This window comes from Sebastes fasciatus, chromosome 6, assembly GCF_043250625.1.
Source record: "Sebastes fasciatus isolate fSebFas1 chromosome 6, fSebFas1.pri, whole genome shotgun sequence".
NCBI lineage: Eukaryota > Metazoa > Chordata > Actinopteri > Perciformes > Sebastidae > Sebastes > Sebastes fasciatus.
Window position 1 is genome coordinate 21,046,040 of NC_133800.1, and position 13,225 is coordinate 21,059,264.

Consider the following 13,225-nt stretch of genomic DNA (forward strand, 5'->3'; position numbering starts at 1 on the left):
GATCCCCATTAGCTGATACCAATGGCACCAGCTAGTCTTCATACATATATATATATATATATATATATATGTATATATATATATATATGTAAATTCAATAAAAATATTGTTTAAAAAAATATATATATATATATATAGAATTGCTTTTTTAAAATGATATTCCTTAATATAAGGAAAACCTGTCTGCCCTGGTGGCAGGTGACCTGAAATGTTCACCTGCCACAGCCAACATTTACCCTGTTATTTATTTGGCAGGTGGCAGGTGCTAATTTCATTTACTAGTAATAACCATAATAATACCACACTGGAACAACAACTTTTTGATCAAATGGGAAACTAAGACGCCTTCTTAATAATAATAAAGTCTGTTTTCTCTCATATAACAAACCTGAATGTCATTAAATGTAACCTAACCTTACCCGCCATAACAAACATTCAAATGAAGCTAAGCTGGCTAATGCTAGTTAGCTTTCCGTTAGCTAACTGCTCAAACTAACAAGAGATTATTCTTTTCATAAAGCTTACATTAGCTAACTGTTATTATATTTATACATATATTACTAAAGACGTAAACCAGCTAGTGTTAGTAACTTAGCTGTTATTTTGTTAACTGAGATGTTATTGTACCTAATATTGAGTTAGCATTATGCTATTGCTAATATTGCTATATGCTAATTAGAAGACTCATTCATAATTTACTGATTGTTCACTTCTTTGTTCTTTGAGGGGCACTTCTGTCAAAACTATTTCTTTTTAGCTGTCAGAGATAAAAGTATATATAAAATATATATATAAAAGTAACTTTATTTGTCATCTTTTTGTTGTTTGTTTGCAATATAATTTGGATTACCCTTCATATAATTATAATGAACCTTGTTAAAAGAGAGTTTGTAACTTTTCTATCAAGATTTTCATTATCTTACCTCAAAAAAACACGTCTTTTCCTCCTAAAATGAACTGGAAATCTACTAGTCTTTCACATAATGAGCTGATGGGATGTTGCTCTTTCTTGTTTACCCTTCAGTTTGAAATAGCCAATCCAGTGCCAGACAGTCTGGATCACCACAAGAGGGTGATACTGTCCACCAGTGAAAAATGGTTCATGGCAGCTGCTTGTATATTGATGCAGAGCATGATGCAGAGTGACACAGAAAATAAATAAAATATAGCTTGGACATGATTTAGCACTGGAGACTTGTATCACTAGCAGGGAATGAAATTAGCACATGCCACCTGCCAAATACAGGCTAAATGTTGGCTGTGGCAGGTAAGAAGTTCAGGTCACCTGCCACTAGGGCTGACACAATATCACATTTTCACAACACAATTATTGTGGCCAATATAATTCATGATAATATTATTGAGATATCTATAGAAAAAAAAAAAAAAAAAGCTATCAGTCAAGTTCTTCTTTAACTTTGTTTTGTTGAGTTTTGTCTCTTTTTTTAGGCAAATTAATTACACTCAAAATACAAGTAGGGAGGTAGATTGAGTCTGTAACCATAACTACATAATGATTTAAGAGGCGCTGAATTGTTCATACAATATTTTCATAGTGTATTATTAACATGATATCAATATTTCATTTGTTATCATCAATACCTACTGTATATATCATGTCACCCTTTCTAACACCATGGCAGATAGGATTTCCTTATATTAAGAAATATTATTTTTAAAAGGCAATTCCTGAGTTAAAAATAGTCAGGGATTAAGGTTACATAATATATTCCATATTTCTACTAAAAAATAATTTCAGACCCTGATTACTAGTTTACAATGATTTTGCCTTAATGACTTGCGACATTACAATGTTATAAATTAATATAATCTCAACTGTGGACACTGTTAAATTACTATAATACTGCACTACTTGTACAGGAGTGTTTATGAATGCTTATGTCATTATATTGTCTGCCTGTATAGTAATAATTCATATAATTAGAATCAAGTATTAGACAGCACACATTACATTATCCTGCAAAGGAAATGGAGGCTGTAGCCTTGCCTTTCCGTTGAAATTGACAAGTTAATGGCACAGATTAGTGGAGGAAAGGTTTTTCACGAAGGTTAACAGAGTGTAAGGTCTTAATAGCTTGCGTACTTCCTGTTTGACAGTGTTTACTCTCACAGGCCAGGTGCACCATATGGAGATCAAAGGATTGGCATTAATGAGATGAAGTCCTCCAAGCAAGAACCACTCTGAAGAGTAAGGAAGAATTAACTCGAGGGTAAGGCAAACTGTGTTATGTAGTATATTGATCATATTGTGGACACAACAATAATAGCCTTTTATTAAATATCGATTATCTGCCAGGCAAGATATACAATGATGTATGATGCACATCATTTAGTGTGTGTATAGCCTGAAATCTTTGAACATATTCATCTAAATTGTACTATAAATTAATTAATTGCAAGCCCGTTTTTATGAGTTTTTTCTACCATTGAACAGGCGGGTGGATCACCTCAAATTAAAGTAGCCACTGAATATAATTTCAGTTATATTTGGCATGAAAATTATTTGATTTTGAGAATTGGCTCGACAAGTGTGTACAATTATCAGTCCTGTTTCGGTACGCAAGTAGCCACATTGGTTGAATTCCTCTACATATTGTACTATAAGCTAAAATGTGTTTTATTTCAGACCAACTCAGTGTAAAGTTGTTGTCTCACTGAGTATAGGTGATCTCAATGATACAGAAAACATTATACAAATAAAAGATACTGATCAAATTACAGTTTTATTAATTTATCAAGCTAGCAAAACAAATATACAAATCAAACAATGTCTGATATTGATTTGGCTTCATAACAGGCAGGCTGCCATCAACTACCTCGGCATATAACCCTATGACAATAACATCAAAATCATTCAGATTTAAATGAAAGTCATTTACAGTATCTATTTAAGCTTATTTCCTCTCAAAATATCAGTGCATTTAAATAGGAACAAGCAGAGTATAAGGAGTACATGTGTGTACAGGAAGACTGCGGCTGAAGCTGTGGTGTTTGTTAGTCATCAAAGTCTGGGATGTCGTCATAGGAGTAGCCTCGGTAGCCTCTTGATGCATAGTAAGCTATTCGTAGGTGGTAAATTCCAGGCAGGAAGACGAGGATCCCAATGATAAGGACAGGCACGGTTCGGTCTGAGTGCTGAAAGAGAGAAAACATTCATTTTGATAGAGGAATATACTGTATATTGTTCATACTGTACAAATTGTGCCTTATACAAGTACTCACAGTGACTCCAAAGTATCCAGCCAGGAGAAGGGAGCCAATGATGATTAGCAGAGAGCCGATTAAGAAGAGTACTGTGGCTAGTGCTATGGCTTTGTATGGGACTTTGGGTGGGCTCCTTTTGAACTGCAGAGGAGGAGAAATTTTTAATTAAAAACACTTTTCAATGACACAGCAGGCTTTCTATGGCAATGCCAGTTTCCCACTTATGTACTGAACTGGACAAGCAAAATGAGCCTGGCTCATAATGTACTTCTTGGAAAAGTGAACGTCTGTGACGGGTTGACAGATCAAAGGAAGCTGACTGACTGTGTGAGCCATGAAACTGTCATGTTACATTATGTGTTTGAAGATGTAAATGCATTGGTTACGCAATGCATTCCTTGTGACTGAATAGTGTACTGAACATTCACCAAACCTTCTTGACAATGTTATTTGTGTTAATTTAAATTAATTAAATTAAATTAATTTTAATTTAATTTAAAAAAAATAAAGGAAGCATTGAAGCTCCTTTCCTTAGCATTTGGTGAATTCGAACAGCTCTTGTCATGGCTGCTACTTAGGTACTTCCGGGTCATTTCACTCCATTAGGAACCTTCCTATGCAAAAAGGACTATTCAAACGCAACCCTGGTCCACCTAAATGGAACAGAGCCATAATTAATGTTATTAATTACACCTGTGTTTACCCTGCAACAACATGTCAATATAGCTGCTGTGGAAAGGGCCTATTATTCAGCCTGTGAAAACACTTATATCATTACTCTTGTGACTCTGAAGGAACTTTTTCCTAGTACGAGAAAAATAACGTTGATGATGTCATTAGGGTTATCTCAGTTTGGGCTGGGGACTACAAAATCATAACAAAAAAAACTGTGGTAGAAAGTGAGGGCATGGAGTTTGAAAGAAGTGGGCATTTACCAACACGCGAGACATGTATGGAGTTGCAATGTGGGAAATGTAGGATCAAGTGGTTTCGGAGCTTGACTGTACTACATTCAAACTGCAAAACAAAAGGTGATCGGGCCTTTTCTGTCTTAGCCCCAACTCTCTGGAATCACCTCCTCCAATCTATTAGAGCTGCTGGATCTCTGGACTGTTTTAAGCGGCTTCTAAAAACCCATCTCTATAGGCACGCCTCTCTATAGGCCTCATCTACATGTGTGTTTGTCTGTTTTTGTTTGATCTGTTTCTCACTGTTCTGTGTTTCATATTGTAATTTTTCCTGGTTTACATCATTGTTTGATGTTTCATTTGTGTGTGAAGCACTTTGTAACGGTGTGTTTTAAAAGGTGCTATATAAATAAACTTTACTTACTTACTTAAAAGTTCATTATACTGTACTCTAATGCAGTGAAGTCCAGATTTGCTGTCATGAATTTGTAGAAGTTGGTGACCTATGACCCTCAGTCTATAATCACAATAGGGCAACCACCACTGATTAAAAAAATTTAATTATATAAAATAGATTATATTATAATGCCTGAGAAGCACTGATTGAGTTTGCTTTTAGAAATTAAGACCCTCTTCTCGTCCAACATAGGTAATTTGTGACACAATAACAACATGTATTGGTAAACTGAGCTCACAGTGGGTTAACACTAACAATACCTCTTACCTGTAAATCAGTGTAGCCGTCATCATCAGAGGCCAACCTGGAGTACTTAACCTTGCTGTTATTGATCCCGTTGGACACGAGGTTACGAGCTGGCATCTTTCTTCAGCTGCTCAGTAGCTTTACTAACAGGTTTGTTTTCAGTGTTTCAATGAGGCTACAGAAGCTTTATCCACACCATCATCACTCACAAGCTGTCAGAGCCACAGTCAGGTAAAATATGACACCCGATCTGATGTATGGACCGTTCTTATAACCTAAAGTTAGTTTAGAGAAGAGATTACAGCGCGGTGTTGTGGGTGTTGTCTGTTTAGTATCTTCTAACATGGGATTTCCGTGTTTGTGCTTCAGGCTGCAATGCGCATGCGCAAAACCGAAGCGTCATTACCAGATACTGTGGAACGCTCAAACCGAAACATGTAATTTCAAAATAAGATAAGATAAAATAAAATAAGATATTCCTTTATTAGTCCCGCAGTGGGGAAATTTGCAGTGTACAGCAGCATTGGGGATAGTGCAAAAAACAAGATGCATCAGCTAACACAGTAAAAAAGAGCTAAACAAAGTGTAACAAAATATGAACCATTTAAATAGAAGGAAGTATAAAAATAGGAGCAGTATATACAGTATTGACAAAAAACAGACTTTTAACAAAATTGCACAAGGTTAACAGAGTGGAAAAATGATATTGCACAGTGAGAATGAATGAATGAATGAATGAATGAATGAATGAATGAATGAATGAATGAATGAATGAATGAAATTCCACCTGAAAATATCAGGTTATTGTCAGTGTTTTGGTGTGTAAGTGGTCTAATGGGAGCAGTGCTGGTTGTGGAGTCTGACAGCTGCATGAAGGAAGGACCTTAAAGTGTCATGAGTGCGATGCAAGATTAAAATCGCTTTAAAGGTCCCATATCATGCTCATTTTCAGGTTCATATTTGTATTTTGTGTTTCTACTAGAACATGTTTACATGCTGTAATGTTCAAAAAAAACTTTATTTTCCTCATACTGTCATCCTGAATATGCCTGAATTTACCCTCTGACTTAAATGCTCCGTTTTAGCGCATTTCGACGTAATTGCGACGTAATTGTAGCAGGATTGCGTTGCTAGGCAACAGCTTGGGTCCATGTGTACTTCCTGTCAGTTGATGACATTCACATACACTGCAACCAGGAATAAACTGGGACACATTTAGAACGTCTATGTTTAAAACTGCGTAAAGGGTCTAAATATTGTATATTCGTGACATCACAAATGGACAGAAATCCTGACAGCTTGTTTCAAATACAGAGTTTCTGAATACGGGCTGTGTGTATTTCCCTGTGGATTGAGTGTTTCGATACTTTCACAGTATTTATATAGGACTTAAGCCTGCTTTTATAATAAAAAAAACATGAGAATCTCACTTTTTTATAATATGTCCCCTTTAAGGGAATTACATAATTGAAAAATTCTCAAATCTACTATATTCTGATGAATTGTTTTCCTAATGGTGATTTTGCACCGCTCCAAATCCACCACAAGAGAGCAATATTGAGTCTTCTTCCAGTATAAATGACCAGGGTCACACAGTGTGCAGCAGATTGACACCCTGGTGTCAAGATTCATCTCTTTTTGTGGCTGTTCATATCCTGAGGTGTTCTCCCAGGCCAGCTTTATAATCACACTGTGTTCCCTGAAGATTGGATTTCTGTCTAGGCTGCAGATTTTTGATAGCTACAGTCCTGGCTGTTTTTAGCCAGGGATGCAATCTTGTATAATCACACAATATCTATTTCACATTTGCATGGACATTTTTTTACAAAACAGAAAATATAAGCATAGGCAAAGTCCACTAGATTAAAATCACATTTATTTCGAAAAACAATGTACTAAATCTGCTGCTTTTCTCCAAAAATGACACATTAATAAATCTCAATATCCAAAACTATTAATTGCAAAATCTAGTTGTTATATTATATTTTTAATTTGTTTTCTGAGTGTCAACTTTGGGAGGAGCACCTTCATTCGTTAGTGTATGCCATGTTATCTCTGCCAGATGTTGTCATGTCTCTAGTCATGCAAGGGAATAACCAGCCTGTGGATGACTAACCGTGAAATAGACAAAACACAAAAAAATGACATTTGCTGACAATTCCCCTGAAATGAATAATTAAAGCTGCTGTATTTTTTCCCTTTTTTTCACATCCCCCTGCTGGTCTGTGGAAAATTGGACTGTCACATAGACAAATATAGACTCTCCTGTAGGCAGAATTCGGATATAGCTTCCTGGCCCTGAAGCTGCTACAACAGTGGATCATAGTGATTGTAGATTTCTGCCAGAGCCGTGCGCGGTATACAGTCAAGGATAAATGCCCACAGTAAGTCAATAATCGAGAAATACACCGCTCTGTTGAAGAGCAGTAATCATAAAGTAAATGCATATTCTTATGAGATGTGCAGGCAGCATCAATAATACGCTCATGTTGCCTTTAATGTTGGCAGAGAATGAGTCTCAAGTGATCATTTGTACTCTCAGTGACCTTGACTTCAAGTCGCATTGCTGTAGTTTAAGGCCATACTGTTGATCTCTGGAGGGATTTAAACCTGTGTTTCATATTCTTGTTGTTTTTCCACTGCATTTAAGATAAATCACTGTACATTATGTGCTCTCTATGTTCTCTCTTCTTGTTCAATGTTCTGATGCATATACAGCATTTACAAATAGCCTCTGCAAGACTTAATCTCTATAAATCTATCCTGGATACAACTGGGTTTCATCTTTGTTTAAGGGAGATTAAACAAATGTGTTTTTTCTTTTATTGGCCACTTTAAAATGCATCAGTGTTACGAATTACAGTGCACAAATATGGTCCCTCCCTCAAACCATCATATAAGCCACCTAAATGCCTTCAGAAATAACTGATTGTGCAGACATGTGCATGCTGCCATCTTCTCTGTATCTGTTACTGACAATAACAGAGGTCAACTTTGCCCTTTTCTTCATTAACAGTACCAATTTCCTCACTCATATCTCACTGTGCTGTGTGATCGCTTGTTGGCTGCACTCATTAGCCGACACCAACACTGCGTCACCGGTGCATATTCCTTTGCACGCCCAAATACTTCCCCCCTTATCTGTCCCGTCTCCTCAATACCTACAATGAAGGTCACTGCGCAAGCCGCTTACCCTTCCTCGGTCTGAATTTAGAAACATGGCATTTTAATTTACTCGCTCCTCAGCGACAATAACACAAGTGCGGATAAAAATGCAATATTATTTTACATTCATAAATTCAAAATGAATGGGCTCAGAATGGGACTGGAGCAATCCATCTGTTGGTAACCTTGTTGCCCTATTTGTTCTTTTTCAGACATTACTTCATGTATTATCTAGTTTGTCTCATTTTTTTTGCTGACATACATGTGGGTTTTAGGATTTCAGTGGGATTTTCCTGTAAAATATTGGTGCAAAGTACCTCACAATACAAATTGAAAGTGACATCTGGAGTTGTGATTTATTAATCAGATTATAGACTGTCACTGGTCAGAGGGGGGCAGAGTGTGCAGGTTGCCATACTAGATAATCCCTGCCACTATAGGCCATACTGCCTGCACAGAAGAGCATCAGCTAAGCACATTGAGTCCTCAGGGTGTGTGTGTGTGTGTGTGTGTATGTGTGTGTGTAAGGCGTGGTGAGAAAAGACCGCAGCAGTCGCCCCGCTATAACCCCCGGGTATGACACTGAACAGTGAGAGAGCAGCATTTAGGTCATAATTAGAGTCCTGTTCAGAGTGGAGTTCTGTCTGCTGAGATAATTAGGTCTGTCTTCATTACAGCAATTGCAGATAGCACCACGACTGGAGCTCAATAAAAGGCTGAACCATTATACCACTTGAACATCATGCAATCTCCCCGTGGCGCAGCCCTTTTTTACTTTTAAACCCACCGTTTTTCAGAAATAATAAAATCTGGCATGTGGGCGGTGCACAGGTGCTGCTGTGCAAGAAGCTTTTCCAAATTTGAAATAAGCTCGCACTGACTAATATAATAACTCCTTTATTTTTAGGCTTGTCGAGCCACACGGGGTGGAGGAAATAAAGGATTGAGCTGATTTGTGCTTTGCCTGTATTTGTTCTCATATATTGAACATACAATGAACAGTAATATTTATGTAGGTGGAATTATGTGTATGGATAAGGTCTGTTTTTATCATTAGCCACTCTTGCGGCATGGCTCGGTGGATGGCAATCTCGGTCAGTCAGTCCATCGCTTTGGTCCATACTGAAATATCACAACAACTATTGGACGGATTGACATTTTAAGGATTTTAAGGATGAATCCCACTGGTTTTCCCTCTATGCCTCCAGTTGGTCACAGTTTTCTTTCATCCAATGAATTATCTCAGTATCTTCTAAATGGATTGGCACAGACATCCATGGTTCCCAGATGATGGATACTAATGACTTTGTTGATCCCTCGACTTTTCCTCTAGCACCACCATGATATTTGTGGCTTCCAGTAAAATGTCACAACAACTATTGGATGGATTGCCATAGAATTTGGTACAGACATTCATGTTCCCCTCAGGATAAATTATAATAACTTTGGTGATCCCCTGACCTTTCATCTAGTGCCCTACTAATCTGTACTGTATGTCATACAGGATGGTTGCAGCAAGTTACAGTAATGTCTTGTAACTCTGTCTTTTGCGAATGCTCAGTCAAATGTTCTTTTCTCTTTAATCTGAATTTCAGGTTGGCTGTGTTTGTGTGTGGGTGGAGAACTGACTGCTGAAGGACGCTCTACAGGAGGAGCTTCATCAGCAATGACGGAGTCGGTCACCTTTACTTCACAATGTCATCTCAGTTTGTTCCTTCAAAAAGCGCAACGGTTCAGTGGCTTCAAGAATATGATTACAACATGACACATGAAGTAGCTGTTTCCATATTTCACTTGTCTTTGAAATGGAAAGCATTTCATATCAGTTTATTCTAAAGCTATGTACCATTTCACGGCTAGTCAAACAAATCAGTGTCCTACAGCACAATGTTAGCTGTTTGCATTTACCTGCTCTGGTGACTGAAATCTTTGCCTCTTTTCTGTTTTAATTTTGTCAAAGTCAGAACCATAGGAGAGGAAATCTCTTGATATGCAATTAAGGTGAATGTCACTGTAAATGTCAACATTAGTTGCAAATGCTCAGCTCAGGCTTGTTGCCTCCATGACAGGAAATGTTTCTCCCATTGCAGAGATATTGATTTCGGTATCTTTCAAACTCAGCATCCCGCCTCACTGCATGGGCGGCTCAGACAGGTAATTGCTTTTCCAGCAGGTTAGATAGCACGATAGACCCTAACAAGATGCAAATACACAGCAAACAACAAGGACAGGAGAAACGCATCATCTCACTGTTTCATTATGTTTGTAATCTCTTTTCAGTATGGCTTGTTTTCTAATGCAAATATAATTACACAATAATTGATCTGTTGTTGCAGTATTCAGAAAGTGGTCTGTCTGTGTCAGTGCAAGACAGTCATGCATGCACAATAATGACACTAAATCTCCCTAAATGTTATGATAATTTTAACCTAAATTGCTTTTCAATTTTAAAAAACACTCCATTTGTGAGATTCGCTGTTATAAAATAATCCATTTATGGTGCACACAAAATAGAAATGTCTATGCTGACGTGATTGTACTTTCAGAGAGTTCAGAGGTGTGCTTGTGATTTTGCTTTCGACATGACAAAGTAGATTTGTCCACAGGGTATAACAGCAGGCACAAAGACACAGAGCATTGTGCGATCAAAGTACGCTCATTGATTGAGCAGAGGAGCTGTACTTGAAACGGTCAAACGTTTACTTCACAGACGGGCTTATCATCTCTGACCGTGAGCGGGCAGCAGCCCCAGGTGATGCCTTCATATCTGGACCCATCTGGAAAACAAATACTGCACCGACTGGCTAAACCGAGGATTTGTCCACAGTGGGAAGAAACAAATCAGCCCAAAAAAGAAAATAAATCAATGTACCGTGCGCTATGAAAAATGTCTGATGCAACAACAAATGAAAGCACTGAATTGCCACAGGATTTCTTTCTTAAGAATGTATGTTTATTTTACCTAAAATTGCAAGGGCAGCTCCTTCTTCCAGCTTCAACAATACAGACTATCGTCAAAGAGATGCAAAATGTGCATGAGTTGGGACAGGATTACACTTTAAGTAAACTACATTCACTTTTAAAAAATGACATTTGTCTGACAGATGATGCTATACTGCCAAAATCTGTGATTGTGTAAAGGATTCAGATCTGTTCTCTGTCTGTCATCAGGGACCACTGAGAACAACACATTCAAGATCTTAGACCTTCAAAAAGATGTTCAAATACATAGAAGGTCACATGAAATTCAGGAAATGATGAAAATGTGACACAAAGGTTTGCTTACTACATACCTGTGAAACAAACAGTAAATAGCTTATTGGAATCAGAATTCAGTGTCACAACAGTCTTGTGAAACAGACTCTGATGTTTTGGGTGACACAAGTGATGGACAAAACTTTAAATCCAACCAGTTCTTCATTGAAAATCCACGATGCCTGAAGCTAATTCTGCACCCGAATGCATTTGAAATTGTCAATCCAATCCAATCCAATCCAAAAAAATGTTTTGTTACTGTAAGCTCTTAAGGTCAGTCAAACTTCATGCATTTCTGTACCCTTAACCTGCACATACACAGATTTTTGTATTTGATGGTAAGCAATTTAACAATTCTTGAAAAATGAAAACATATATGCTCAAATTGTTTTGTGAAATGTTTCAGAAAGACAATTTTTTTAGGACGATCCAGCTACTCTTCAATACTGTTCATGCCGTGTGTATCAAAACATTGTACATGACTACATTCCCGTCCTTCGTTTCTGCCCTGTGCATGATGTTTGGTAGCTATTATTGCTTTAACATTCATTACCCATCAGAGCTGGCATCAACCTTGGAGTTTCTGCAGAGGTTTCTTTTTGGATATGCTTTATCTAATATTTTATTGAACTGAAACAAATACAAAAGTAGCTGCTGCAATGACTTTGGGGTTAAGGGACTTGTCATTATACCTTTATAGCTTTTATAAGTGGCCTTGAAAAAATAAAAAAGAATATGATGTTTAGTTTTTTGTTGCTAATAAAGCTATTTTATTATTAATACAATTGTCTGTTTTTCTTCTGTTTCCGAAGGTGATTTTTTCGCCATCAGCCCAGAGAAGGACACTAAAGTGGTGACGACCCACACGTGAACCCGAGAGTCCTTACCCTGATTCAGGAACTTTCAGATCGTGAGTGACGTGATGTCTGAATATGGATTAAAGATTTATGGCATGTGACGATGTGCCTCATTCACAGTTTGAAGGTTAGTTTCAGCTCATCTCCTCAGCTTTTCAAGCTTGTGAAGCACGTATTAGTTTCAGATGAAATTGTTAGTTTTATAGCATATCATCATCACTAATCTCCTATACCTTTGCCCTTTAAAGAGCTTGTTTGAATATAATGGTACATTTGAAATTCTGTAAGCTTTAAAGGATGTTAACAATTTGTCATTTACTCATCAGAAAATAACCCCTTATGAGACATTTTTGAATGATTACTTATCGGTCACATGCTTTCTATTCTTATGTTTTGTAATGTACATATTACGAATATATATGTTGAGAAATGACAGATGTTATTGCTGCTGTTTTGAGGTAAATAAATTCTTGGAAAGGCAAGTTATTATTGGATCTTTTTTTTTTATCTTTCAGTGCAGTAACTCTTAAGATATATCTGGCTATGTGTTTCAAATGCCTAATCTGTGTACACTGGGTTACATTTTTCACATTTCTGGTAAAAGCAACATCTTTAAGTATAAGTTTAAAATAATATTGTCTAAGATAAGTGTTCAATCTACCTGTAATGTATAGAAACAGTTAATTGTTTCCACTGAGCAATAATCCTAACAAGCAATGAAAAATAAAAACTATATATTTGAGATTGATAGGAGTTGTGGAACAGGATTTTATGTAAAATTATAATGATTACATTTTTACAGAAATTTAAGTTGTAGTATTAAGATGTTGCTTTTAATGTAAAAGTTGTCATTAATACTGAAAAAGACTACATTATAAACAAATTTTGATTTTGCAGATAAATTCAGTTAAATGACAGTTTTATAATGGGGCTTTCACAGTTTTACTGTGTGTTTGTTTGCTATTTTTCAGTTAAACTGAAAAGAATGTACAATAAGCAACAACAGATGCCACTTTTTTTTCCATATAAACAACAGGATTTATTTTACAGTGTATGGAAATGCATCCTCAAATCCTCTTAAACCTACTGCACTTTGAACTTAAACTTAAAAC

General features: G+C 36.7%; 1 protein-coding gene across 1 annotated transcript; it reads right to left on the reverse strand.

The window, feature by feature from the left end:
• Positions 1-2,731: 2,731 nt before the first annotated feature.
• On the reverse strand, positions 2,732-5,208 carry tmem230b (transmembrane protein 230b). Its single transcript, XM_074638330.1, has 3 exons — positions 4,858-5,208; positions 3,244-3,366; positions 2,732-3,156 (listed from the first exon to the last, which is right to left on the reverse strand). The coding sequence occupies exons 1-3, from the start codon at positions 4,951-4,953 to the stop codon at positions 3,016-3,018; spliced, it is 360 nt and encodes a 119-aa protein (XP_074494431.1). The 5' UTR covers positions 4,954-5,208; the 3' UTR covers positions 2,732-3,015.
• Between the last annotated feature and the right edge of the window lie 8,017 nt (positions 5,209-13,225).

Excerpts from the sequence above, each read along its gene's own strand:
- tmem230b (XM_074638330.1), bottom strand. The coding sequence starts at position 4,953 with ATGCCAGCTCGTAACCTCGTGTCCAACGGGATCAATAACAGCAAGGTT. Across the intron at positions 3,367-4,857 it reads ACGGCTACACTGATTTACAG|TTCAAAAGGAGCCCACCCAA; the intron begins GTAAGAGGTATT and ends CCTCCTCTGCAG. Across the intron at positions 3,157-3,243 it reads CTGGATACTTTGGAGTCACT|CACTCAGACCGAACCGTGCC; the intron begins GTGAGTACTTGT and ends TCTCTCTTTCAG.